The sequence below is a fragment of the Trichomycterus rosablanca genome, chromosome 17, assembly GCF_030014385.1.
Source record: "Trichomycterus rosablanca isolate fTriRos1 chromosome 17, fTriRos1.hap1, whole genome shotgun sequence".
In the NCBI taxonomy this organism is placed as follows: domain Eukaryota; kingdom Metazoa; phylum Chordata; class Actinopteri; order Siluriformes; family Trichomycteridae; genus Trichomycterus; species Trichomycterus rosablanca.
The window spans coordinates 24,189,841-24,215,949 of NC_086004.1; the positions used below are offsets into that span (position 1 = coordinate 24,189,841).

The 26,109-nt window shown below is 40.0% G+C and overlaps 1 protein-coding gene across 1 annotated transcript in view; it reads right to left on the reverse strand.

The window, feature by feature from the left end:
• Window positions 1-9,590: 9,590 nt before the first annotated feature.
• nkpd1 (NTPase, KAP family P-loop domain containing 1) overlaps window positions 9,591-26,109 on the reverse strand; it is a 35,093-nt gene continuing 18,574 nt past the window's right edge. Inside the window, exon 6 of the mRNA XM_063013436.1 lies at window positions 9,591-9,614. Coding sequence (XP_062869506.1) covers window positions 9,591-9,614 — 24 coding nt within the window. The remainder of the gene's footprint in view (window positions 9,615-26,109) is intronic.

Consider the following 26,109-nt stretch of genomic DNA (forward strand, 5'->3'; position numbering starts at 1 on the left):
CCTGATTAGCTCTCCTGGTTGCCTGCACAGATCACAAATTGGCAGCAGCAGCACCTGAGCAAAATTAAGCACTAACCAGAAAGCACTGGTAATGGGGTGGGAATGAAACTTTAATGAGGCCTAACCTGTTAGCATCTTGCGAAACGCTAAGTGAAAAAGACTCAGGGATTTATGTGTTCCCTGAATCTGATTGTGCTGTGTGTCTCTGTAATTGTGCATTTACTTTGTTATTCACTTCTGATTACACATCACAGAGCCCGTGGCTGTGCTCAGACAATTCTGATTTACTTTTACAAATGCGGATTTCAGACAGCCAGCACTGAATATGACAGGAGATTAAATTGTGAACAATTTGTTGTGATGTGGATTTGATTGTGATATATTTAACTGCTATTTTAACCCCTTAATGTACACATAATTACCCTTGATGACCACATGAAACAAGTTTTTTACTTAAAAAGTGGGTAAATCAGACTGGGGTGACTTCACTATTATACACAACAATGGCCTGAAGCATACAGACAAAACAACTTTGGAATGGCTTTGTTACCAGTCTCTTAATATCCTTGAGTCCAGATTTAAATCCCATAAAACATCTTTGGAAAAATGTAAAGACATCAGTTCATCAGTCAAGAAGCTCAGTATCCAGTCTGATAGAGATTGAAAGGATCTGCCATAGGGATACATTACCTAAATCATGATGCGCAAAGCTTATAGTGAAACATTCAAGACTTTCAGATGTAACTACTGCCAAAAAAGGCAGTATTACACAATAAAGTGTGAAAAAAGTCAAGCGGTCTTAACACTTTTTAAATCCACTGGATGAATGGATGGATTGATGGACAGATGAAAGGAAGGAAAGAAGAAACAGACAGACAGAGGTAAACATTCATGTACCCATATTTGATCATGGAACAGCTTTTTTTTTTTTTTTTTTTTTTTTAACCAATGTTGGGACAAAAACATAATCAAAATTAGGTCTGTCATAAATTAAAAGCTTAAGTTAGTATGGAAGGAAGAAAGTTAGGAAGGAAGGAAAGCAGGAAGGAAGGATGGAAAAGAAGGAAGGATGGAAAAGAAGGAAAAGAGGAAGGAAGGAAGGACCAAACTAGGAAGAAAGGAAAAAGCAGGAAGGAATAAAGGAAGGAAGGATGGAAAAGAAGAAAAAGAGGAAGGAAGGAAATGAAGCAAAAGAAGGAAGGAAAAAACTAAGAAGGAAGTAAGAGACAAATGAGGAAAGAAGGAAGGAAGGAAGGAAAGAAGGAGCTTAAAAATGAGGTCTGCCATAAATCTATCCACAGTCAAGCGAACTTTATACCGTCATGGACTTAACTTACATATAACCATCCAGAGATTGTTGTGTCCATATGTATTGTCTTTATACATGTTATAAAAAAGGAAGCTATGATCCCAAGTAAATACAAGTGGTATAATAAGCACTTATGATAAAGATTAAAACAATCTGTTTACATTGTATAAAATCTCTAGATTTAAAAAAGCTCTATGTGCCAGATTGCATGTTCTGATAAACCAGTCAGATATTATGTGATGGTCAGGCTTTTGTACCGAGGATCATCCATCCAGTATAAGGTGGATTTGCTAGGAAATCAGATATGAGCTGCCTGTCAAAACAGCTGATATTATTTATTATTTAATAAAAGCAGGATACAAGTGCGAACTCTCTGCATTACGTTTATTCATATGTAGGTCTTCCTAATACCAGGGTTCTAAAAACAAGCACACATGGCTAAACAAGTGTAATGATCAGACACAGACTTAGGTCACAACTGAGAAATACACACATACAGAACGAGGATATGTACTGGTACTGAAAACTGGAAGACAACAATGCTTAGCAAAACCCAATGGCAACACAGAGGGATTTAATACACAGAATTAGAGGAAAACATGACAGATGAGCTCAAGGGGAAAACTAAACAATTGTGGAACATCATGAAACAAAACACAAGAGATGTCGTACAGTCACTATGGAAACTGAATCAAAGAGGCCTACATGTGAGGTTGTGTACACAGTCCTTATAAGCCTGTATATTTTACCCACATTTACTTTCAGGTGTGTGCATTTTTGCAGTGACCCAGCAGAACATTGTTGTGATGAATACTGCAACTAAAGGTTTAAAGCTTAAACATGGCAACACTCAGCAGTGTCGGTCTACACTCAATTCATTCATTCAAACAATGAAGTCAGTAATTCTTCTGTCATATTTCAGGAGAGAACCATCATGAACAATGAGAAACAATTAAAAAAGCCAACAGTTCAACTACAGACCCTGCAGAACTGCAGCACTGATGCTCTGTTGTGCACTAAGCCGCTTGTCCTAATCAAAGTGGTGCACCACCATAATGCCCCACATGTTAAACAGAGACTCATATACTTGAAGTCTTCTAGATGTGAATGTTTTACAATATAATTAAATACAGCAACACTGTGTGAAATGGAAACCTCTAAATCACTACAAGTAATAATGTTCTTGCATGACGCAATTTGTTGCAAGGTTTTTTTTGTTAAATTAACTTTAGGTCTATTCAGGGACGCTGAGCAAATAGTAAAATCCATCAAGAGCTTTGGGATATTCTGTGATACTTCTGTAAGAAGGAAAATTGAGATTCAGTAATGGATTTTATTTTATGTAGCACGGCTTACAAAAAACGGTTTCTGTCCACTTTCATGTAAAATATTTGGGAATTACTTTGTTCTTTATGAACTTAACCTACACCTTTATCATGAAACTATGCACATGTGTATCATGTACCTACTGTATGTATGTACTGGACAAAATGACCACTGGCTGCTCCACCATGATGCTCAATATGAATTAAAATAATACTTTCTCTATTACACCATGTTAAGAGCTTTACAGATGTGAGTTTTACTGACCCACCATGTTTAAAGAAGATTCTGGGACCCCCTTGACAGGGGTTATGATATTATTCCTACGCTTTCAGCAAGCATGACGAAAGGTTTTGTGTTCTAGCTCATGGGAAATTCAATGAACTTTTAATATTTTCAGATTTTGGCTGATGTAGTGTGTTTTTAGTGGAAATGTGTATTGTGATCAGATGAATGAGCATTCCAGGTCTTTTTTGGAAAAAATGAACGCTGTGTGCTCGACCAAAGACAAATAGGATCATCCAGACTGTTATCAGCAACAAGTCCATAAGCCAGGGTCTGTCTTGGTATGGGTTTGTGTCAGTGCCCTTGGCAAAGGTCATTTACACTTCTGTGATTGCAGCATTAATGCAGAAAAGTACATTAAGATCTCAGAGCAACATGTGCTGCCTTCAAGATGTCATCTTTGCCAGGGACGCCCATGCAATTTTCAACAACACGATGCAAAACCACATGCTGCACACATTACAAAGGCATGGCTGAGGAAGAAGAGGGTATGAGTACTGGACTGGCCTGCCTGCAGTCCTGACCTGTCCCCAATAGAGAATTTAGAAACAAAAAATGCGAAGACCCCATACTGTTGCACATTTTAAGACATGTTTGCAGGAAGAATGGGACAAAATAAATCACTTGGTCTCCTCGGTGCCAAAACGTCTTTTAAGTGTGGTGAAAAGGAATGGCAACATTACCAGTTGGTAAATACTTTACTGTCCCAACTTTTTTTGGAACATGTTGCAGGCCTGAAATGCAGGAATGGATGTTTATTAATAAATGAAATGAAGTTGAGCAGAAAAAAAACATGAAATATCTCAGGTTCATCCTGTCTAAGTAAACGTAAGAAACTGTGTTTTTATTATTATTTGTATGCTCCATGTTGTCCCAACTTTTTCTGATTTAGGGTTGTAATAGCCTGTTGATTTTCCCATCTCATTAGGTGTGATTCTTTTACACTCTTCTTAAAGAGCTAGAACAGCATCTACTCTTTTGGTTTTCCATACAATTTAAAGTATGTGTGTGGTGCCTATTTAGGTAAAAACTGCATTTGTAAGGTTGGTATGTCAGGACTCATGCAGGCCACTTTAGATTCTCTAACCCAACCTTGTCTTTACAGACCTAGTTTTGTACACATGGGCACATTCATGCTGAGACACATCTAATTGACCGGAATAATTATGTGGCGGTGTCCACACACTTATGGCCACGTAGTGTAAGTGTGTATTACCAGTTTTTGCTCAATTAAACCTACGTAGTGTCTAGCCTTTAGTGTTGAGTCTCAAAGCACAGACAGAAGCCTAAAACTGTCTTAATTTTCTTTAAGTCATCTTCAGACATATGCAGGGAATAGATTTCAAGGCAGCACTAGATACAAAGGAACAAAAGAACAATTTAAAATAGTGAAACATCATAGACACTTTGAAGAGCAGAGACTTTTTTTCTGCCTTATCAGCTAGATGCATTGAAGGGAGGTAAAGAGAGAGAGAGAAAGAGAGAGAGAGCGAGAGAGAGCGAGAGCTGACCACAGAATCGATTGCAGTTTTGCTGCGTCATCGGTCCATTATTGAAAAGGAAAATAAAGAAGTGTGTTCTGGTTTTACTTTCATCCACCGCAATTCCACATTTCCATTAAATTGAGTTATGAATTCACCGGCCTGGCCCTGCCCACTTCCTTGGCCTTCGTTGGGTGCACCTCCTCTTTCTCGTAAAGGTTTCAATTACATCGTTCTGCCCCGGCAGAGGAAAGGCCAGCGTGCTATTTCATGTGTGCAGTATCCACATACAGAAGTGCGGGTGGTAGTTGGCCTCAGGAGCGGCGGATTTAACATTGTGCTGTCCTCTGCACCAACATCAAACTCAGCAAATCAATGCTATCATCTTCAATGGCTTGTGGATTGAAACAAACAGAAGCGTTTGTCCTTGCCGTGTTTGATCGGACTTCTGTACAAGCTGCAGTAACATTACAGATATAGTTTCAGGGTTGTTGTTTTTTTTTGCTCCAGGTCTGGTGGGTTACAGAACAGTTCTGTTAAAACTCTGTCCTTCCAAAGATAAATACTATAAGCACTTTCTCACTCGCTTACTGTCATAACCGCTCATCCAGTTAGGGTTGCGGGGGGTGCTGGAGCCTAACCCAGCTTTTCAATGGGCGCAAGGCACATAGTAACACCCTGACAGGGCGCCAGTCCATCGCAGGGCATACACACACACACACACATTCACCTATAGGGCAGTTCAGTGTCTCCAATTAACCTGACTGCATGTTTTTGGACTGTAAGAGGAAACCCACACAGACACGGGAGAACATGCAAACTTTGCACAGAAAGGACCCGGACCACCCCACCTGGGGATCGAACCCAGGACCTTCTTGCTGTGAGGTGACAGTGCCAGCCACCAAGCCACTGTGCCGCCCTAAATACTATAAGTATTAAATATTAATTATGTACGCTAATTATCTTACCCAAAAGAACAGTTAAGACATCGTAACAGGGCCACCAAGGTGATGCAGTGGTATATTCCGCTAGCACACCAGCGCTAAACTCCCTGAGTCTGAATCTCAGCTCTGCTACTGGTCGGCTGGGTGCCCCCTAACAGGCTCAACTGGCAAGTGCCTGTAGCAGACAAAATTGACCTCTAGTCTGCTGTGTGGAAAAAGACCGGACTAATAAGGGGTGGGGTCTTCAATGCTGCGTAAGGACTGTGGTTTCCCAGGGAGTGTGTGTCAGGAAAATATACACCCTCCTTGGACACCTTTAGGGTCCCAGGCAGCGGATTGGCTGTGCTAGACTGGGAGAAAAAAGGGAAAAAAACTACATCAAACACAGACATTTACACAAATACAGTGAATTTACTGGGTCCTTTCATTTTATTTCTTTTTTTTTCTTGTGTTTGTCCACACATGTTTGTTTGAGGCAACTATTCTGGACTTCAGGTCAAACTGGAGGGACCTGCTTGGCTTCTCCCACTGGGCTGAAAGTCATGACTGAGTTCCTGCCTGGCTTTTCCAGCATTCTATTCTGTAATGTTATTGTATCCCTTTTGCTAAGTTTGGGCTGTCATTCACTGGTGGATCAAGTAGCTGGCACAGTTTCAGCAGTAAATATATACAGAAAACTGACAGCAGTTAATAGCGTTTAATACTGATTTCTCTTATGTGCTTACTCTCTTACTCATATGTGCCTTTGTCAGACCATTTTGAATAAAGCTATACACCGACTAGGCATAACATTATGACCCCTGACAGGTGAAGTGAATAACACTGATTATCTCTTCATCACAGCACCTGTTAGTGGGTGGAATACATTAGGCAGCAAGTGAACATTTTATCCTCAAAGTTGATGTTAGAAGCAGGAAAAATGGGCGAGCATGAGGATTTGAGCGAATCTGACAAGTGCCAAATTGTGATGGCTAGATGACTGGGTCAGAGCATCTCCAAAACTGCAGCTCTTTTGGGGTGTTCCCAGTCTGCAGTGGTCAGTATTTATTAAAAGTGGTCCAAGGAAGGAACAGTGGTAAACCAGCGACAGGGTCATGGCTTGTCGCTGGTTTATTGATGCACATGGGGGTCCCATCCAACAGATGAGCTACTGTGGCTCAAATTGCTGAAGAAGTTAATGCTGGTTCTGATGGAAAGATGTCAGAATACACAGTGCATCACAGTTTGTTGCATATGGGGCAGCAAAAGGGGGACCAACACAATATTAGGAAGGTGGTCATAATGTTATGCCTGATCAGTGTATTGTGTAACTAGAGAATTTTTAAATATTACACACAAGACAGAAGTAATTAATTGGAATTTAACAAACGCTGAATGTAAGTTTAAATTCCTCAGTGTGGAATATGAAGACTGTCTCCCATGTCTGGTATAAATATATTCTAACACATCTCACTTCATGTGTTTGAACATATGCCATGAGTAACGAATGAGTTGGCTTTGTAAATAAACATCAAAACAGCTTTCACTTGTAAATGCCTTGCCACATTTTAATTTGTGTGAATTTTTCTTTTGCCTGCCAAGATTCTTTATACAGTGCTATAAATAAACAACTAACCTCTTTCTGATGCCCTTTGTTAGAGCGATCGAAAAAACAATGTAAGAAAATAAACAGAAACTCAAATCAGTAGTGAAATACCCAAAAATGGACGGCCTACTGGCCTTTACCTTACGTCAAATAAAATGTTTAAAAGTTGCTTAGGTGGCACAGCGGTAAAATACGCTAGCACGCCAGAGCTGGGATTTTGAATGCATCGTATCGAATCTCAGCTCTGCCATTCGGCTGGGCTGGGCGGCTACATGAACAACATTTGGCTGTTGTTCATCCAGGGAGGGAGCCGGACAGGGACCCTCATAACTGATGCAATTATGACCTCTGTCTGCACAAATTAAAGGAATAATGTTAATCAGGGTGTGGCTCTCCGTGCACAAAACTGATCCGCATATGAACTCGCCTCGTGCAGGTGAAAAGATGCAGTTGGCTACTGCTCACGTGTCGGAGGGGGCGTGTGTCAGTTCGTGCTCCTCAATCGGAGCGAGGGTCAGCACCAGTAGAGAGGAAGCATAATGCAACTGGGTAAAAATTGGACATGCAATAATCGGGAGAAAAAGGGAGAAAATGCAAAATAAATAAATACATAAATAAATTCAGGAAAGCAGGACAAAAGAAAGATTTTCCACATATGTTTTAGGATTACATTCTAAGGACAGATAAAATAAAAATTTAGCTTTTTCTTTCTCTTTTTCTCCAATTTTTTCCTTCAATTTTCTCCCCTAATCTAATTGTTTTCAATTACCCTAATTGCGTTACGCTTTGCCTCTACCGATACAACCCTCCACTGCTGACTGAGGAGCTTCGCAACTGTCACACGCCCCCTTCGACACGTGTGCAGTACCGAGGCTAGTTCATATGCGGATCAGCCTTGTGCTCGGAGATCCACACCTTGAGCATTATTGCCCAACTCTGCACAGACGCCATCAGAGGTCGTAATTGCACTAGTTATGAGGAACCCTGGTCCGGCTTGTCCCACCCTGTGAACAACAGCCAATCGTTGTTCATGTAGCCGCCCAGCCCAGCCGGATGGCAGAGCTGAGATGCGATACGATGTATTCGAAATCCCAGCTCTGGTGTGCTAGCGTATTTTACCGCTGCGCCACCTGAGGGACTTAAAATTTAGCTTTTTTTGAGCAATAAGAGTCTTGTTAGGTCTGGCAAAAAGCAAATACAGCATTTATAGTGTGGCAATGTGTTGACGATTTGCTGTGTCAGTACCTAAATAACTATTAAAGGTAAAATCTAGATCACTCTATCACAAAGTTCTGTCTGTGATCTTACTATAGCTCTAGTGGATTTACATTACTCAGCAGCTTACTGATCCAAAATACAGTTACTTCACATCTGAATAGCTAAAACAGAACAGAATTAAAGCTGAGTGACCTTTTCAAAGTTCTAATTTGAACCCGGTAGAGATACAGAGACCTAAAGTAAGCAATTCATCCATGAAAACCGATCAGTGTGTCTGATTTAAAACAGGTCTAAAAATAAGAGCGGCCTTAAATTCCTGCACTGTGATTTATAAGACTGATATTAAATGATTTAGTTTGATTTAAGTGCAGTCATTGCTGATGAAGGTAGTGGAACTTGGTATTAAGTGAAGAAATGTCAGTATTCAAATGGAATAACTTCAAATGGAATAGAAATTTGTACCTTTAAACTCAACATATTCAGTTTAAAATTTTTTTTTTTAAATTATTTAATTTCAAATTAACAATGAACAGTCGCTTTGTTCAGCGCTCGGCTTGACCGGTGCGGTAATACACCATTAGAGTGTGAATATGAGATGAAACTGCATTTGTGTGGAATAACCGTCAGATTCACTCTGAAAGCTCCACATGTACCCGTGTATAGCTGGATTTTCCTCACTGTTTCACTTTTAAACTCATGTTATAGCTTAGGGTTCTGAGAAATTCTCAGCACTGCAGTGACACTGACATGGTGGTGGTGTGTTAGTGTGTGTTGTGCTGGTATGAGTGGATAAGACGCAGCAGTGCTGCTATAGTTTTTAAACACCTCACTGTCACTGCTGGACTGAGAATGGTCCACCAACCAAAAACATCCAGCCAACAGCGCCCCGTGGGCAGCATCCTGTGACCACTGATGAAGGTCTACAAGATGACCAACTCAAACAGCAGCAATAGATGAGCGATCGTCTCTGATTTTACATCTACAAGGTGGACCAACGAGGTAGGAATGTCTAATAGAGTGGACAGTGAGTGGACACGGAATTTAAAAACTCCATCAGCATTGCTGTGTCTGATCCACTCATACCAGCACAACACACACTAACACACCACCACCATGTCAGTGTCACTGCAGTGCTGAGAATGATCCGACACCTAAATAATACCTGCTCTGTGGTGGTCCTGTGGGGGTCCTGATCATTGAAGAACAGGGTGACAGCAGGCTAAAAAGGTATGTAGAGAAACAGATGGACTACAGTCGGTAACTGTAGAACTACAAAGTGCTTCTATATGGTAAGTGGAGCTGATAAAATGGACAGTGTGTGTAGTAACAAGGAGGTGGTTTTAATGTTATGGCTGATCTGTGTATATATAAAAGGATAAGAATTTATAATTTATAAGAATTACTGAACAGTATACACTGTTATACTATACTATGTTAATGTCTGGTCAACGTCCATTTCGGTCAACAACCTGTTTCACAGAACATAATGCTCATGTTAATAAGCTTTAAAAAAGGGTCCACCACTGATTTTATATATAGTGCCTCCATAACAGATAAATATATAAATGTAAGTCACACTTAGTATCAACAAATTTTTTCTTATTGCGTTCCTCTGCTTGTCATTGGTAAACAAAATGTTGAAGGACGTCACATCAGCAGAGCTATGGACAGACACCAGTTGTGTGAGTGACAGCCTTATTCATACCAGTGTAAACGTGTCACTTACTGCACAGATCACTTATCAGAGCTGCGCTGTAAGTGAAGAGAGAGAGAACTGACAGGGGAAAAAGCCCTTGGTCCTAACATCACGACTGTAAAACGATTGCAATTAGTTCAATATGTCGTCACCTCCCATTCAAGAGAGAGGTCTGAAATGTGACAGCCTGTGTATGCATGCGTGTGCTTGTGTACATCGTGCCTAATAAATTCAGTCATTGAGGCTCTGATGTTTCCCAGCATTCCCATCATATAGTGTGTTTTTCTTACTCACTAGTTGAAAGCCTAACGATTAAAAACACTCAATGCAAGAGCTGAGTGTTTTACTTTTTTTTTTTTTTCAGAATGAAGTTGCTTCAAATCCCAGCTCTGACAAGCAATCACTGTTGGGCCGTTGAAGAAGCTCTTAAGTTTTTTGACTTGAGCTTGGACCCTGCTATACACTTTAACAATGCTGGAATTGCTATTTTAAGCACATTTTATAATAAACAGTGTGTGGTTTGAGACACAGTGTTTCACCTTGCAGGCTGATGCAGCATTTTCTGCTTTGCTTCATAAACAGAGCCAAACTTCCAAACAAGCTGTAATAAAGATGTTCTTCTGCTAAATAGTATGCTGCTATACACTTCAACAATGCTGGGATTGCTTTTTTAAGCATATCATGTATCATACATAGCGTTTTTCACTCTGCTCTATGTGCAGAATAATACAGCAATGATACAATCATTTATATCATATTCAATTATTGCATGTTTCCTTTAAAACCACCCTAATATAATGACTTTAGGTCATGGTTATGATTATATGTAGACTCAAATAGAAAATCAGTAAATATTATTTATGCATTTTTTGGCATATTTTGTCTGACCTCATATGTATTTTCAAAGAACAGACATTCTTTTGAGCTTGTTAAACCGGTTAGCAATAGGAGCAACGTCAAATGAGTTTTGCCCATATATTATATAATGTCAGCTATAATAATGTAAAACAGCTCTGAAAATCAGACTAAAATAAATGTAAGCATAGATGGCGTAGACATATGTATCTCTCTGGCCTTGTCAAAATGGGATCAACAAGTTTATTTAAATTGTAACTGAAATAGATCTGGATCAAGAGTCAATAACAAAAAATAAAGTAAAGTAATAAATAAAGTAATAAAGTAATAAGCTGCTTCCCATAAAACACCCTCATTATATATTCAGACTTCCTGGCAAGTATAAAACAGAATACTGGCAAAGTCTTTAATTGCATCGTGTTAAACAGAGAAGATCTTTGGCAGAACAAACTTTATCCTGAATGGTCGTGGTCATGGCAGGTCATTGAGGGAAAAATCAGCTTTTAAATGATCTCTCCTGGCATCCTGAATAAGGCGAACTATTCAATAATTCAAAATCATTAAAAGAATCTTTATTAAACTGATGAATTATTAAGTGTCGATGTCTATAGTACTCCATGCTTACAACTAAAACCTACACCTGGCTGCTTTTTTTTTTATTAGGCACTAGATATACAGTACATTTTGTGGTCAAAAGTATGTGGACACCTGACCTTGTTTTGTTAAAATGTCCAACATTGCAATTTCACATATTCTCCTGTAATATCTTTACACATCCTGTCATCATCGCAACCCTCCTAGACTGAAAAAAATGGATTGCAAAGAAAAATAATAATACCTTGTAACTCAACACGCCCTAAACTCAAAATCTTTTAAACTCAACGCTCTTCCTTGAGAAATTTGTACCATTTCCCTTAAACTCAACGTGTTCAGTTTGTTCTTTAAAAATTTATTTATTTAATTTTAAACTAACAATGAACAGTCGCTTTGTTCAGCGCTTGGCTTGAGCGGTGCAGTAATACGTTATCAAAGTGTGCATATGAGACGAATCTGCATTTGCGTGGAATACATGCTCCACATACAGTATGTCTGTGTTCATCTGGATTTTCCTCCTGTTTCACTTTTAAACTTGTAATTTGTATAAATCAGAATCAGCTTTGTATTTCAGTGTTTTTAAATTATATTTGTGTTTGTTATTTTCAGTGTATAAGTGTCAAAAACAACCCGATTATTTTACATTTGCCTAAAATATATGCAAGTCCACGGGACCATGGAACGCATTAACAGATTTCCCATACATCCTTATGGGAAAAAATACCTTGAAACTCACCGCCTTTTAAACTCGACGCCAGTCCAGAACCATTTGACGTCGAGTTTCAAGGTACCACTGTAATTAAATAAACGTGTATGTAAAATCCTCCTTGTGGAGGCTTTATGTTGCATCTTGTATAGAGAGAGTAAGATGCAGTGTATTGCCTGGGTCGCATAAAAATTATGGACAAAATGTGGGTCGCTTCAAAAAAAGTTTGAAAAACCCTGTGCTAGCGAAATAAAGCACTGCGCCGCCTGGGTGCGCTTGAGTGCTTTTTATACCACAGTATCCATTGTAGATATTAAGTGTTTCTTTTTAGAAGTTCTAGAATAGGTTATAACAGTCTTTATTCTTCCATCTATTCCTGTTAGTGAGTTATAAACATTGTTTTTCTTTCCCTATGTCATTTGTCCATGTTTAACTTCTATTTCCAAATGAGACTGAACAGTTTACCCAGTGTCATGCTTTTGGGATGAGAGAGAAAACCAGACGAACCTAGGGGACAGGATTTAGTCTACTTTGTCATTGTGAACCCCCCCCCCCCTCCCCCCCCAAAAAAAACAAAACAAAAAAAAAACCACACACACACACCATGTTTATTCGATTTAAAAACATTACATCTGTGCAAACCTTCTCTTTGGATTAGCAAAATTGTGCGGTGGGATATCCAATGCAATCAAAACGGCCTAACAAGTATTTTATTTTCATTCTGTAACGCTCTTAAGCACCTAATGAATTCTCCTCGCACACAGGTGCTCTGTCCTACAATGAAAACCTAATATATTGTCCTTTTAATGAAATTCTCTCCGGCCTCTAATGTCATTACTCATAATATCAAGAGCAATGTTAAATAAGACAATCTTGCCATGCACTGTGAAACCCCAAAGCACAGGTGCGTTGTCAAAATGTGCCCGGGGGGGCTCAAGGGGCTCGTGAATATGTAACTAAAGCATTTTGTGTACGATATATCTGTATGAGGAGATACGATGGGTGGCTGGGGTTTGTATCTTGCTAACACAGCCTGTGGTTTGGTGATTTGGGATGACCAGAGGTAATATGACGGCGACTTCGCACAGTATTCAATTGCGGTATTCTATCAAATACTGAGTACACTGAGAACTTTCTCTTTAGCGTCGAAACACAGCACCTTTATTGTGAGCCTATGTGTAAGTAAATAAAATGTTTGAATATGCAACAGATGGTAATCACATCTTCTAATTTTTTGTTAATAATTTCCCATCCACCCATCCATCCATCCATCCATTCATCTATCTATATAATATTGCCAAAAGTATTCACTCACCCATCCAAATCATTGAATTCAGGTGCTCCAACTACTTCCATGGCCACAGTTGTATAAAACCAAGTACCTAGGCATGCAGACTGCTTCTACACACATTAGTGAAATCTCAGGAGCTCATTCCACAGTCAACTGTCATTGGTATTATAACAAAGTGGAAGCGATTGGGAACAACAGCAACTCAGCCACCAAGTGGTAGGCCACGTAAAATGACAGAGCGGGTCAGCGGATGCTGAGGCACATAGTGCGCAGAGGTCGCCAACTTTCTGCAGAGTCAATCGCTACAGATCTCCAAACTTCATGTGGCCTTCAGATTAGCTCAAGAACAGTGTGTAGAGCTTCATGGAACGGGTTTTCATGGCCGAGCAGCTGCATACAACCTTTACATCACCAAGTGCAATGCACAGCGTCGGATGCAGTGGTGTAAAGCACGCCGCCACTGGACTCTAGAGCAGTGGAGACGTGTTCTCTGGAGTGACGAATCACGCTTCTCCGTCTGGCAATCCAATGGACGAGTCTTGCCAGGTTGCCAGGAGATCGGTACCTGACCTCAACCCAATGGAACACCTTTGGGATGAATTAGAGTGGAGACTGCGAGCCAGGCCTTCCCATAAAAATTCCCATAAACACACTCCTAAACCTTGTGGAAAGCCTTCCCAGAAGAGGTGAAGCTGTTATAGCTGCAAAGGGTGGACCAACATCATATTAAACCCCATGGATTAATAATGGGATGTCACTCAAGTTCATATGTGTGTGAAGGCAGACGAGGTTAAACAGTAGGTAAACAGTAGGTTCACGCCTACTAACATGTTGAACCCTGAGGTATCTAGGTATATATGCTCAGTTCAGACCAGGCTAATAAAAAGTTAAAGGACTGTTGGTATAGGAAATGTGATTGGAACAGGAGGGCAGCAGATGACTGGTCAGCTATACACTCACCAGTCACTCTGACACCTGTACACCTGCTCATTTATGTAATTATCGAAATAAACAATGCATGAAATCATCCAGACCCGGGTAAAGAGCCAATGCCCAGCCTTGTGAACAGTCATCATCCTGTATTGTCCAGTCCGGCTGACCTTCCAGACTACCTACCTGTCCTTCCCTTCAGCATGACTGACCCTCCAGAGACTACCCGTGTCGTTTTTGACACTTACACAGCCGCTGCCTTTTGTTGCTGTGATCCTCAATACAGCTTCTCAGTGTCTGCCTGTCAACACAGCATCTCTCAATCCGCCAACTGACACCCAGGCTTTCTGACATATCAGACGCACTACTGCCCCGCCTGGTTGAACTTTCGTCCTGACCTACACTCTAGCTTAGCTTTCCTGACCCTTTAGCATCTGCCTATAAATGCAGCATTTCACAATCATTTACTTACTGTTGTCTGATAAAGCCTCCATGCATTCAGTCCCTCAGTGATCTATGAGATGAATCTCCTTTTTGTTTGGTTTTGCTTTTAAGAAGGCGTGGAGTAAAATTGGGGTTCAGTCATTGTGTCACTTTCTCTCTTTTTTGCATTACAGTTCTAATAATATGGCATGCTTAAGAGAAGTGGCTCGACACTTGATTGCCACTTGAGTCTTCAAGTGAACTTTTTGAAGTGAACTGCAAGTTGCTTTAAATAAAAAAGCTCTTTGTCTTGGTTTGAGCTTGGTTGTGTCTTTGGTCCAATCTCAGTGTTGTTTTCTCTTGCTTGTCTGCACTTGTATCTAGTTAAACTTAACAACTTTTGGTATTTAAACCTGGAGTAATTCATTGTATATAGTGACTGGTTATGCATATTGCAGTTATTTATTTATTTATTTATTTATGTATTTTTTTTTATTTTTTATTTTTTTATTTTATTTATTTATGTATTTTTTTTTATTTTTTATTTTTTTATTTTATTTATTTATTAATTTTTTTTAATTTAGCGCGTCCAATTTCATCCCATCTATCATCCTCTCATTAGTGCGGATTCCTGCTCCTGATTGGGGCTGAAGAGGCCGTTCCATGCCTCCTCCGAAACGTGCACAGCCAATCGACCGTCTTATCACCCACACTTGACGAGTGTAGCGTGGCAGAGTACTGTGCACGGAGGATCACACACTCCGCCGCACCCCCTCCCGTCTCCATACAGGCGCCACCAACCAGCCAGCAGAGGGCGCAACCGCCCCGTTCCTGAGAGAGCATCCCCTACGGTCTCAAGTCCCGCCCCCCACCCGGACAACAGGCCAATCGTTGTCCATAGCCGCCCAGCCTCGACCGTGAAGGCAGAGCTGGATTCGAAACGACGCTCCTTCGAAATCCAGCCCTGGTTGCAGCGCGTGTCTTTTTACCGCTGCGCCACCTGAGCGGCCAGTTATTTATTTATTATTAGGATTATTTATTTATGTATGTACTTTCTCCCATTTTTCTCCTGATTTAGCATAGTCATTTTGTCTTCCGCTGCTGGGGGCTCCCTGACTGCATTCGAGGAGGGTATATTTCCTGCTCACGCCTCCACTGACATGTGTGCAGTACAGTTTTCACTATATGATGCCCAGTAGATGGTAAAACAGCTAAATTATTTGCAATCACATGTTAAAAATGTTTTTCTTTAACCGATTGGCAGTTCTCTCAGCAAGTTTGGCACAAAGTGGAGTCACCGCTAGGGCTCTACTAAATTCACGGGAAAATGTAATTCAAAAATCACAGAATTCATGATTTTTAATGAAAAGTGCCACATTTCACGGCAGTTATTAAATTACACTCACAAATTGAATGATAGAATTATTGGAAGCTACAATACACAGCACAGTTACCTTAATAGTGTAATGTAAACCTACAACAACTTTTGAAACCCAACCCCAGGGTCCACAGAAGTGGTTGGGAATTTCCAAGCTCAGTTACCAGAGTCGTGTTTTTAGCTGCTTTAGACTTCGACGTCTTGGACATTTTGACTGACCGATTGCTAACTGAATTGCCGTAGGATTGCTAGGACTGCTCCATAGTGCAGATTAACCAGTAAACTTGAGGAACTTGAATGCTATGTGGATAATAAACATTAAATCAAACACAAACTGCGTATTACACTGGAAACAGCTTATTTAGGTAGGGCCCTAGTCATGACCCATCTTTTCCTGCAAGTGCTGAGCTTTACTGACAGTAAAACCCTCACCATTTATCAATACAGCTACATATTGTGGAATATGCAAAACAATAGTTTATTCTTTTTTTTATTTTATTTATACATTTTCTACCTTTTATATCTTTTTAATGCCTTTGACTGAAACCCCTGTTATTGACTTAAACCAAATGCTAAAATGATGCACTTGTTTACTGCTTCTTACCTCTGCACTGTGCATTACACTTTTAATCAATAGTCTTTTAAAACCAATTAGGCTAATGTACTTTGAAAGGAGAACGCCTACACAGTCTTCAGCAGGGATGGGTGAAATTACCGTGCCAAGGAACAAATCCAAATATGTTGAGGTAGCATTTTTTTTTTTTCTGATCCCACAAGTCAAACCAAATCCTAGAAGATATCAGACGTGCCGCAACTGTATTCATTTCCATGTCCAGGCCATGTCTTCTGTTGGAGAGTGTTTTTATTCTTTTAAATATATGCTGCTGCAGTTTTGCTGCATTAAACTGTTGTGCTTTTGTCTTTAATTATTTAACTGATCTATGAATTCAATTAAAGCTAGACTTAGTTATGCAGAATTTTAAAGCACATCGACTGCCTGTTCAAACACACACACACACACACACACACACACTCACCTAACCATGCATTTTGTGGACTATTGTCTACTTGTCATGCATTTACAAAGATCTATATCCATAGCAGCCACACACGCCCTTTCGCCACTGTCCATGTTACTCCTTGTCACGTTTGACAAAGTGCCGGAGCCAAGGGCAAGGAACATTTGTGTTGTATCAGCATACATAGGGACATGTTTAATATTGGGCTGGATCTGCATCAGTTGTCAGCACCCACATAGAGGTGACAGAATGGAGACAGATGGATATGAAAGGAAGACTCCTTAGGGGTTGGAGTAAAATGACCCATGTTTTCAGAGACATAGAGAATGTATTCTCAAGTCCAAGCCCTGAGTCAGCTTGGTTTCTGTACCAGCAATGAAATAAAAACGGATTATTGTGTATAGCTGTTCTTGTCATTACTGTCACTCTACATTTACAATCTTTGTGTCTTTTTTTTCTTACTGGTTTGCTTTTTCACTGAAATAGCATCACTGATAATGACGCTAATAAAGCAAGACAAGAACTGTTACACATGAATGTTTACTTATTTACTTTAGTTGTAAGTAGCCAGAGAATTGGGTAAAAATTATGATTTTAATCAAATTTTATGCATTTGGCGCAGCGCTAAAACACGCTAGCGTACCAGAGCTGACATTTCGAACTCGTCAGTTCAAAACTCAGCTCCGCCATACGGCTGGGCTGGGTGGCTACATGAACAACGATTGGCTGTTGTTCATACAGGGTGGGAAGCCGGAGCTAGGAGCTCATAACTAATGCAGTTACAACCTCTGCTGGCTGACTGATGGTGCATTGATCAGCATGTGGCTCTCTGTACACAAAGCTGATCCGCATATGAACTCGCCTTGTGCAGGTGAAAAGATGCAGTCGGCTACTGCACATGTGTCAGAGGGGGAGTGTGTCAGTCTTGGATCAGGAGTGGAGAGGAAGCGTAATGCAATTGGGAAATTGAATACGACTAGATTGGGAGGAAAATTGGGAAAAATGCAAAAACACTTGATGACTTTTAGATCAAACCATCTGACAATGACAAGAAACCTTGGTGTTGTCCTGGATAATCAAACCCAGGGCCTTCTTGCTGTGAGGCCACACTGCTACCCACCATGCCACCATGCCGCCCATTTTAGAAATTCTGTTACAGAGATAAAGAACACTTGTGTTTAAGTTCTTAAACTTACGTCTTTAGTTTAAACCACTAATTTTCATCCACCTTATATATTTGATGCTCCCTCAAACATCCTCACATAATGATGTGTGAAGTTAATGCTCACTGCTGGCACCACCTGCAGCTGTACAGCGTGTATAATGGCAGATAAAATAAAAGTGCTGAGAGAAAAAAACTGTGTTTAACTGAGTGAAGCTCTAATTCAGTCCCATAAAACGAAGCTTCATCATAATCCTGCGAGGTTCTAATTGCTAAGCTAATCGCCATCTACTTTTCTCTTAACAGCCTAAGCATTTTTTACAGAGAGTAAAGGGGAAATGGCTTTCCATCAAGCTCCATTAGGAGAATTAGGAGCAAACCTAGTTTGTCTCTTGTGATTAATGCTTTTGACGAAATTTCTGTCAGACACTCCCATGTTGTTTGCAGGCAGCTGCTGACACGTGGAATGTAGGAGTGTATGAGTGATTGCTAAGACTCAGTGAACGCTGCCTACTGAGCACTACTCGCTTTTAATGTGGAGTCGTCGGTGGGACCATCTGTCTTTACGGCCTCACTTTCAATTAGGTCGGCAGTCCAGACGCCTCCGCAACAATTCCTGCGCCGCCATGACAGACACAGGGGGACCTTAAAAGACTGCAGACAAAACCACGACGGGTAATCAGTGGGGAGAAGTAGAAAGTTAGAGGATATCCAAATAAAACAGTGGATAATAATTTGAGTCTAGTTTACAGGCTTCACAATAAACTGTTTTGTTGAGGACTAATTTGAAATAAAAAAAGTAAACGCTGTCGGATTAGCTCTTTAAATCTGTGATTTATCTGCTTATAAGTGTCAGGAAAGCTCCTGCTGTGAAGATGTGTGACCATATTAGGTGCAGTCTTGAAATGTTCTGACTGTAAGGGAGTAAACAGTCTGTTGTCAAGGTTTAAAACATCATTTATAATCATTTGCTGCAGCCTCAAATCCTCCAGAGATGACCAAACCATAAGCTATAAAACCCATAAGCTCTATTAGAAATATTCCTCTCAAAGAAGATAGGGATGTATAACTTTCCAAAAAAGAAAAGCAAATGAACACAGACCCCACAAAATATCCGCTTGTGCACGGAGAGCCACACCCTGATCAACGCATTATTCCTTTACTCTGCGCAGGCGCCATCAATCAGCCAGCAGAGGTTGTAATTGCACCAGTTATAAGGAGCCTGGTTTGGCTTTTCCCACCCTGTGAACAACAGCCAATCGTTGTGCTATATGAACATTCAAAATCCCAGCTCTGGTGCGCTAGTGTATTTTACTGTTGTGCCACCTGAGCACCCCAAATTCATGTTTTTATTGCATGTTACAAAATGTCCCAACTCTTCCACTTTCAAGGGATTTTTCATTATTTAAATTACACATACTTGTCCAAAATGGAAAATATGTTGGTACAGTCAAATGTACTCCAGGAAACTTCAAACCCCAGTTAAACATGAATTAAAAACTGATGAATCACAAGTGTCAGAGTCCAAAGTCAGAAAAGTGTTACATTGCTGTGGCTTTGAAAACAAGAACAAGAAAAAAGCCTCTGTTTTAAAATCAGCATAATAAACCTTAGCTGAATTGCTTTAATGCTCATTACATCAAGCAAAACCTTATGAAGTAGAGTCTGTCATCATATAATAAGTCCAACATTGTATCTACTTTAAAGCAGAATTATCCTAAAAGTGAGAAAACACTCAACCAGGCCAGGCGTCTGTCTAAAGAGGAACCGACACGCCAATCATCTGTGCATTCGTAAATTGAAAGACAGAAAGGCATGATTCCATAACTGAGCCACATTGCCAATCTCAACAGGCAATGGACAGGTGAGTCCATAACATCAAAACCACATCCTTGTTTCTACACTCACTGTCCATTTTATCAGCTCCACTTACCATATAGTAGTTCTACAATTACTGACTGTAGTCCATCTGTTTCTCTACATACCTTTGTAACCTGCTTTCACCCTGTTCTTCAATAATCAGGACCCTCACAGGACCACCACAGAGTATATATTATTTAGGTGGTGGATCATTCTCAACACAGCAGTGACATGGTGGTGGTGTGTTAGTGTGTGTTGTGCTGGTATGAGTGGATCAGACACAGCAGCGCTGCTGGAGTTTTTAAACGCTCACTGTCCACTCTATTAGACACTCTTACCTAGGTTGAAAATTCTCCCTGCAGCAACATCATGCCTACCTGTTCAGCATCCTGACTTAACTGATAGAGAAGCAATGCATTAAAAGATGTGATGGACAGCTCATCAGCCATGGGCATTGCGAGCTCTGCCTTACCCAGTTTTCTTTTTTTCCCATTCAGATTTTATTATTTTATTATTCCCTACTTTTAACTCTTAAAAATAAATAAATAAATATGTACATAGAGGGTTGGAATGGAATATGAATTTTTAATCAAACCTGAGCTTTCCGGCTTCCTCAAAAAGCTCTTTAAATGTCCTGAACCAATCTCCTCTTTATTCATGATGCAATGTTTAGAATATTGCTGTAAGTTGCTCGCAGTCGTAAAAACGTAAAATAAATGAATAAAGAATGCAGTTCAGTTATACTCTATATGGCCAAAAGTATTTGGACACCTGACCATGAGCTTGGACATCTCATTTCAAAAACAAATGGTATTAAAATAGAGTGACCTTATAGATATGATCCAGCTATAACAACAGCCAACAGGGACGGTGATAGTCTGGTGGGTACAGTGGTGCCATGCAGCCACTGTTTGGCCCTTGAGCAACGCCCTTAACCCCCTCGGCTCCAGAGATGGTGTACAATGGCAGAACATACAGGTGTCTGTTGAACTGTACACGTGTGTGCGTATATATAAGAATATAGAATATATATATCTATCTATCTATATATATATATATATTTATATAGAAACACTTTGTAGTTCTACAGTTACTGACTGTAGTCCATCTGTTTCTCTGCATGCTTTGTTAGCCTGCTTTTACCCTGTTCTTTAATGGTCAGGACCCCCACAGGACCGGTATTATTTAGGTAGTGGATCATTCTCAGCACTGCAGTGACACTGACATGGTGGTGGTGTGTTAGTGTGTGTTGTGCTGGTATGAGTGGATCAGACATAGCAGTGCTGCTGGAGTTTTTAAATACTGTGTCCACTCACTGTCCACTCTATTAGACGCTCCTACCTAGTTGGTCCACCTTGTAGATGTAAGGTCAGAGACGATCGCTCATCTATTGCTGCTGTTTGAGTTGGTCATCTTCTAGACCTTCATCAGTGGTCACAGGACACTGCCCACGGGACGCTGTTGGCTGGATGTTTTTTGCTGTGTCTTATTCACTCATACCAGGACAACACACACTAACACACCACCTCCATGTCAGTGTCACTGCAGTGCTGAGAATGATCCACCACCTAAATAATACCTGCTCTGTGGTGGTCCTGGGAGAGTCCTGACCATTGAAGAACAGCATGAAATGGGGCTAACAAAGCATGTCGAGAAACAGATGGACTACAGTCAGTAATTGTAGAACTACAAAGTGCTTCTATATGGTAGGTGGAGCTGATAAAATGGACAGTGTGTGTAGATACCAGGAGGTGGTCATAATGTTATGCCTGATCGGTGTATATATGACAAATAAAGGCTGTCTTTACTCTTCTGAGAAGGCTTCTCACAATCCATTTTAGCTATAAATAATGGTAGCACATGCACTAAGATCCTAAACATAATTTAATTAGTCACGTTCAGCTCACTTTTAGTTCTTCTCTTTACTGTAGCCTTGCTCTGAGCTGTTTTTATCAATAAAGCCTGCATTATTACAGTACCCTCAAAATGTAGTCATGGTCCATTTCTTGGTATTTATCATACCTTCGCCGCTTTTAACCTTAGCGCGCAATCTGCGGCATCAACCCGGTCCTGTGAAGCGAGTCCGACATCAAAAGAAGAGAAGATTAAGCAAGTGTTCACCGTGTTTCAATGTTACACCCTGTTCTTCATCCGAGCATGGGAAAGTGCTTCAGTGCACCTTAATTCAGTCCTTGTGAAGGTGAAGGGTAAAGCCATTGTTTTAGGTTTTCTGAGGATGCGGTGTTGTTAATCTGTGTCTGCTTCTGAATATCAGAGAAAACTTTCAGTCAGTGTAATGTCAGCCGTGTCCTTGTACTACACATGGCCCAAAGTACAGTATATGAAACAAAAGTTTTGGGACACTCCTAATTATTAAATGTATGTGTTTAGCCATACCAATTGCTAAGATGTGTAATAAATCATTTCTATAAAGGAAATTATACGCTTCCAACAGTTTAGGGACTCAAAAACACACAAGCTCTATAAAGACATAAAGAAAAGCATCCTAAAGGAAATCGGGTTTAAAGAAACTACAGTAACCTGCACAGTCATCACAAATGCTCTGAATTAACTGAATTGGCAAAAATCCTCATGGGCACCTTTCATAATTTTGTGGAAAGCCTTACCAGAGAAGTAAGTTTAAGTAATGTTATGTCCAACAGCTCATAGTCAGGTGTCCACATATCCCCTATGGCCAAAAGTATTTGGACACCTGACAATAAGCTTGATGGACGTCCCATTTGAAAAACAATTGGTATTAAAATAAAGTGATGTCTGCCTCTATGTGTAAAAGATGCCACTCATCTGAGAAGGCTTCTTGCAAGACTGAAGCATGTCTATGGGAATTTGTGACCATTTGTATGTGTGGGCACTTTGTAGTATTAAAAGATCTTATTTAGGGCACTTGGGTGGCACAGTAGGATTATCCGCTAGCCATGTCAATAAATGTATTACACATACATGAGCATACATAGTTCTGTTCCAATTTCTAAAAGGTTTCATGTATAGTTTGCGCAAATATGGGCATATATTTTATATATGAAAATTGTATATATTTCTGTATTTCTGCCTACTGCAGCAGTGATTCCTATTGTCTGGTCCAGGCCTGACCCGAATGGTAGAGGAATTCAAGGAAGTTCAATAGAGACATAGTTTGGCAAGTTTGGTGTGGTGTGCACAGAGCACTCCCTCACCCTCACTGACCACCTTTACCATATATTGGACTGTTGATTCCATTCCAGGCATTCTCATTTAACCCTAGCGCCTGTCCTTACAATTGCTTTTTTTTAAATGAACAGGCAAAGACACACTTCACAATGTAGTAAAATATCATATTAATTACTGCAGCTCCAAATTAATGCCTGTGGTTTTGAAACAGGATGCCCAACAAGCTCATTTATTCAGTATCTTTTTTTCCACCGAGCCTAGCAATTCAACAGCCTCCCTGTAGTGTAAATAAACGTGCATAAGCAATGGCTTACTGTAAATGAGTGGAACAAGATCAATGGTGTGATAATAAGGGAGGAGACAGACATAACTGGATCCATATCTGAGCTCATAATGAATCATGAGCTCTGGAAAAAAACACTGATTGTATTGACTGTGAACTACATTAAATCTGAAAGGAAATCTGTTTGGGATTAAAAGCACCAGAATGGTGCCACATTTGCACCAAACAGGAATGAGAGTTTGTGCTTTCTCCATGGCCTTTTTCCATAGGTTAGGACCTTCGTACAATACTCACAATAGTGTCTCTAGAAATGTCGACGGTCTTGGAATTACATCTCACAATTTTTGTGACAGTTCCTTAGTTTTCAGCTTAGTTTTAACACACCTAGAACACACGTCTGGTGTAAATGTAAATCCTATTTATTCAAATTATCCTCCAGGCCACCCAAGGAGGATGGGGTCCCTGCTGAGTCTGGTTCCTCTCATGGTTTCTTCCTGTATTTTTAAGGGAGTTTTTCCTTGCCACTGTTGTCCTCTGCTTGCTCAGCAGTGGTTTTTGGTCTGTTGGTCCTGGAGTCTGTAAAGTTGCTTTGAGACGATGTCTATTGTAAAAAGCGCTATACAAATAAACTTGACTTGATGTCTGGTATTAAAGTAGATTATTAGTATTAAACTATTGAAAATGATCATAATTTTTTTTAAATCATGTTGTAACCCAACTTTAGGTCACACAGACTAGCAGTAGGTTTTAAAATCAGTATCATTATGTAGGGGTTGACTAAATGTGTGTTATAGAATACTGACTTTGTTCTAAATGAGCAGGTTTGCTGAGTCAAATCACATTTTAAATCATTGCAGTACAAAAGGATTTGGGATTTAAGACCCAAATGAAATGACAAGAATGCCTTTGCTATGCTGCAAACTGAGCCATCAGTCTTCTGATTGAACCGTACTAAGTCAATGAGGAAGCAAATGAAGCAAATTAACACCTCCATAATTTTTCCCGATTGAATTAATATGACGAGAGAAAGATGAGCACCTCACACACCTAAATTATTTAGAGGTATGTCACTGCTTTGATGAATTGATCAGTGTTGGATGAGATTGTCTCTGTTCTGAGAGTAACTTATCTTCTATTAATGTGGATATTGGAATACTGGTGTTGTATGAAGGTTATTTAATGAGACACAAATGACCTCCATTAGTCTTATGTCCTGTTAAACATTTTAAACTTTGGGTGAACCACACATACTTTTCTTTTAATGTGAGACCTGTCCTTACCCCCACTTGGGATGAAGAGGCATGTCAATTGCGAGCCAGGACTTTTTACATCCACCGTTAGTGCTTAACCTCACAAATGCTTTTGGGCCAACATTAAACTATTTACCATGGTTTGGGAATGGGATGTCCATGGCTATGGTACAGTGTCCACATACTTTTATAGTACATATAAGGCAATATGCAATATAATATATAGTACATTCACTTATTACCTTATTTATAAATTAAAAAGGATCTCCAAAGAACCCCTAATTACGCTAACATGGTAATAGCATGGTAGTGTCTGTTGTACTACAGCAGTGTTGTTGGGAATTTTAAACACTTCAGTGTCAATGCAAGAAGGAGAAAAGTGTTCCAACCAAATATAATAAATAAATAAATAAATAGAACCATGCCAGTAAGGGGAAACAGCTTCTAAAAATACCAACACTGCTGAACTTCATACACTTATACCAGTATAACACACACTACCATGAAATTGCTGTGTAAGAGGCTTTGCTGTGCTTTGAATGACCCACCACCCAAACATTATCTGGCCATTAGGGATCTCTACTAATTAATGGACCAGGTACAGAGCAAAAGACTGGTTACAGTTAGTAACTGTATAGCTACAGAGTTCATATGTATGGTACCTACTGTATATATGTACCTTATAAAGTAATCCATGAATGCACAAGTCACATATGCAACCAATAAAGTGCTCGATAAGTATAGAGATGCTACCACCATCGTATTTTATAGCTTAGATGACTTTTCTTTTACAGCAAGGTAGGGCTGCCGCTGTTGGTCGACGTAATCGATGACATCGGCTGGATAAAAGAGGTCGTATGGTCACCCCAATTAACCAGAGATCAGACTCAAATTGAAGACCCCTGTGTGCTGTATGATACCCACACTTCCTGCTCACTTCCTTTCAGTATCATATCAGTGTTGAACTTTGAGAAAACTTTTCCTTGCTTTTTTTTTCTTTTTTATTCTCGGCTTTTTTGCTGTTTGTGTTGGCGGTTGAGAACTGATTAGCATCTCAGTGAATCAGTGACTTTTGAAGTGTTGTCTTGTGTCCCGAGGGAAGCTGTTTAGCCAGTCAAAATTGTTTTTCTTGGTGCTGCCTCTCTTGTGTTCACCCTCACCAGCCCTCGATGCACAGAACGTTATTTATTTGCTTATATAACTGAAAAAGTGAAGGTTGAAACTATTACGCATTCAAATTACAAACAAAAGCTGTTTTGTGGCAGTATGAAGTCTGACTGCATATCAAATTTCTACACATGTGGATTTGTGTGTAAAGGTTTACAAAAAATGATTTGGATATTTTGCAT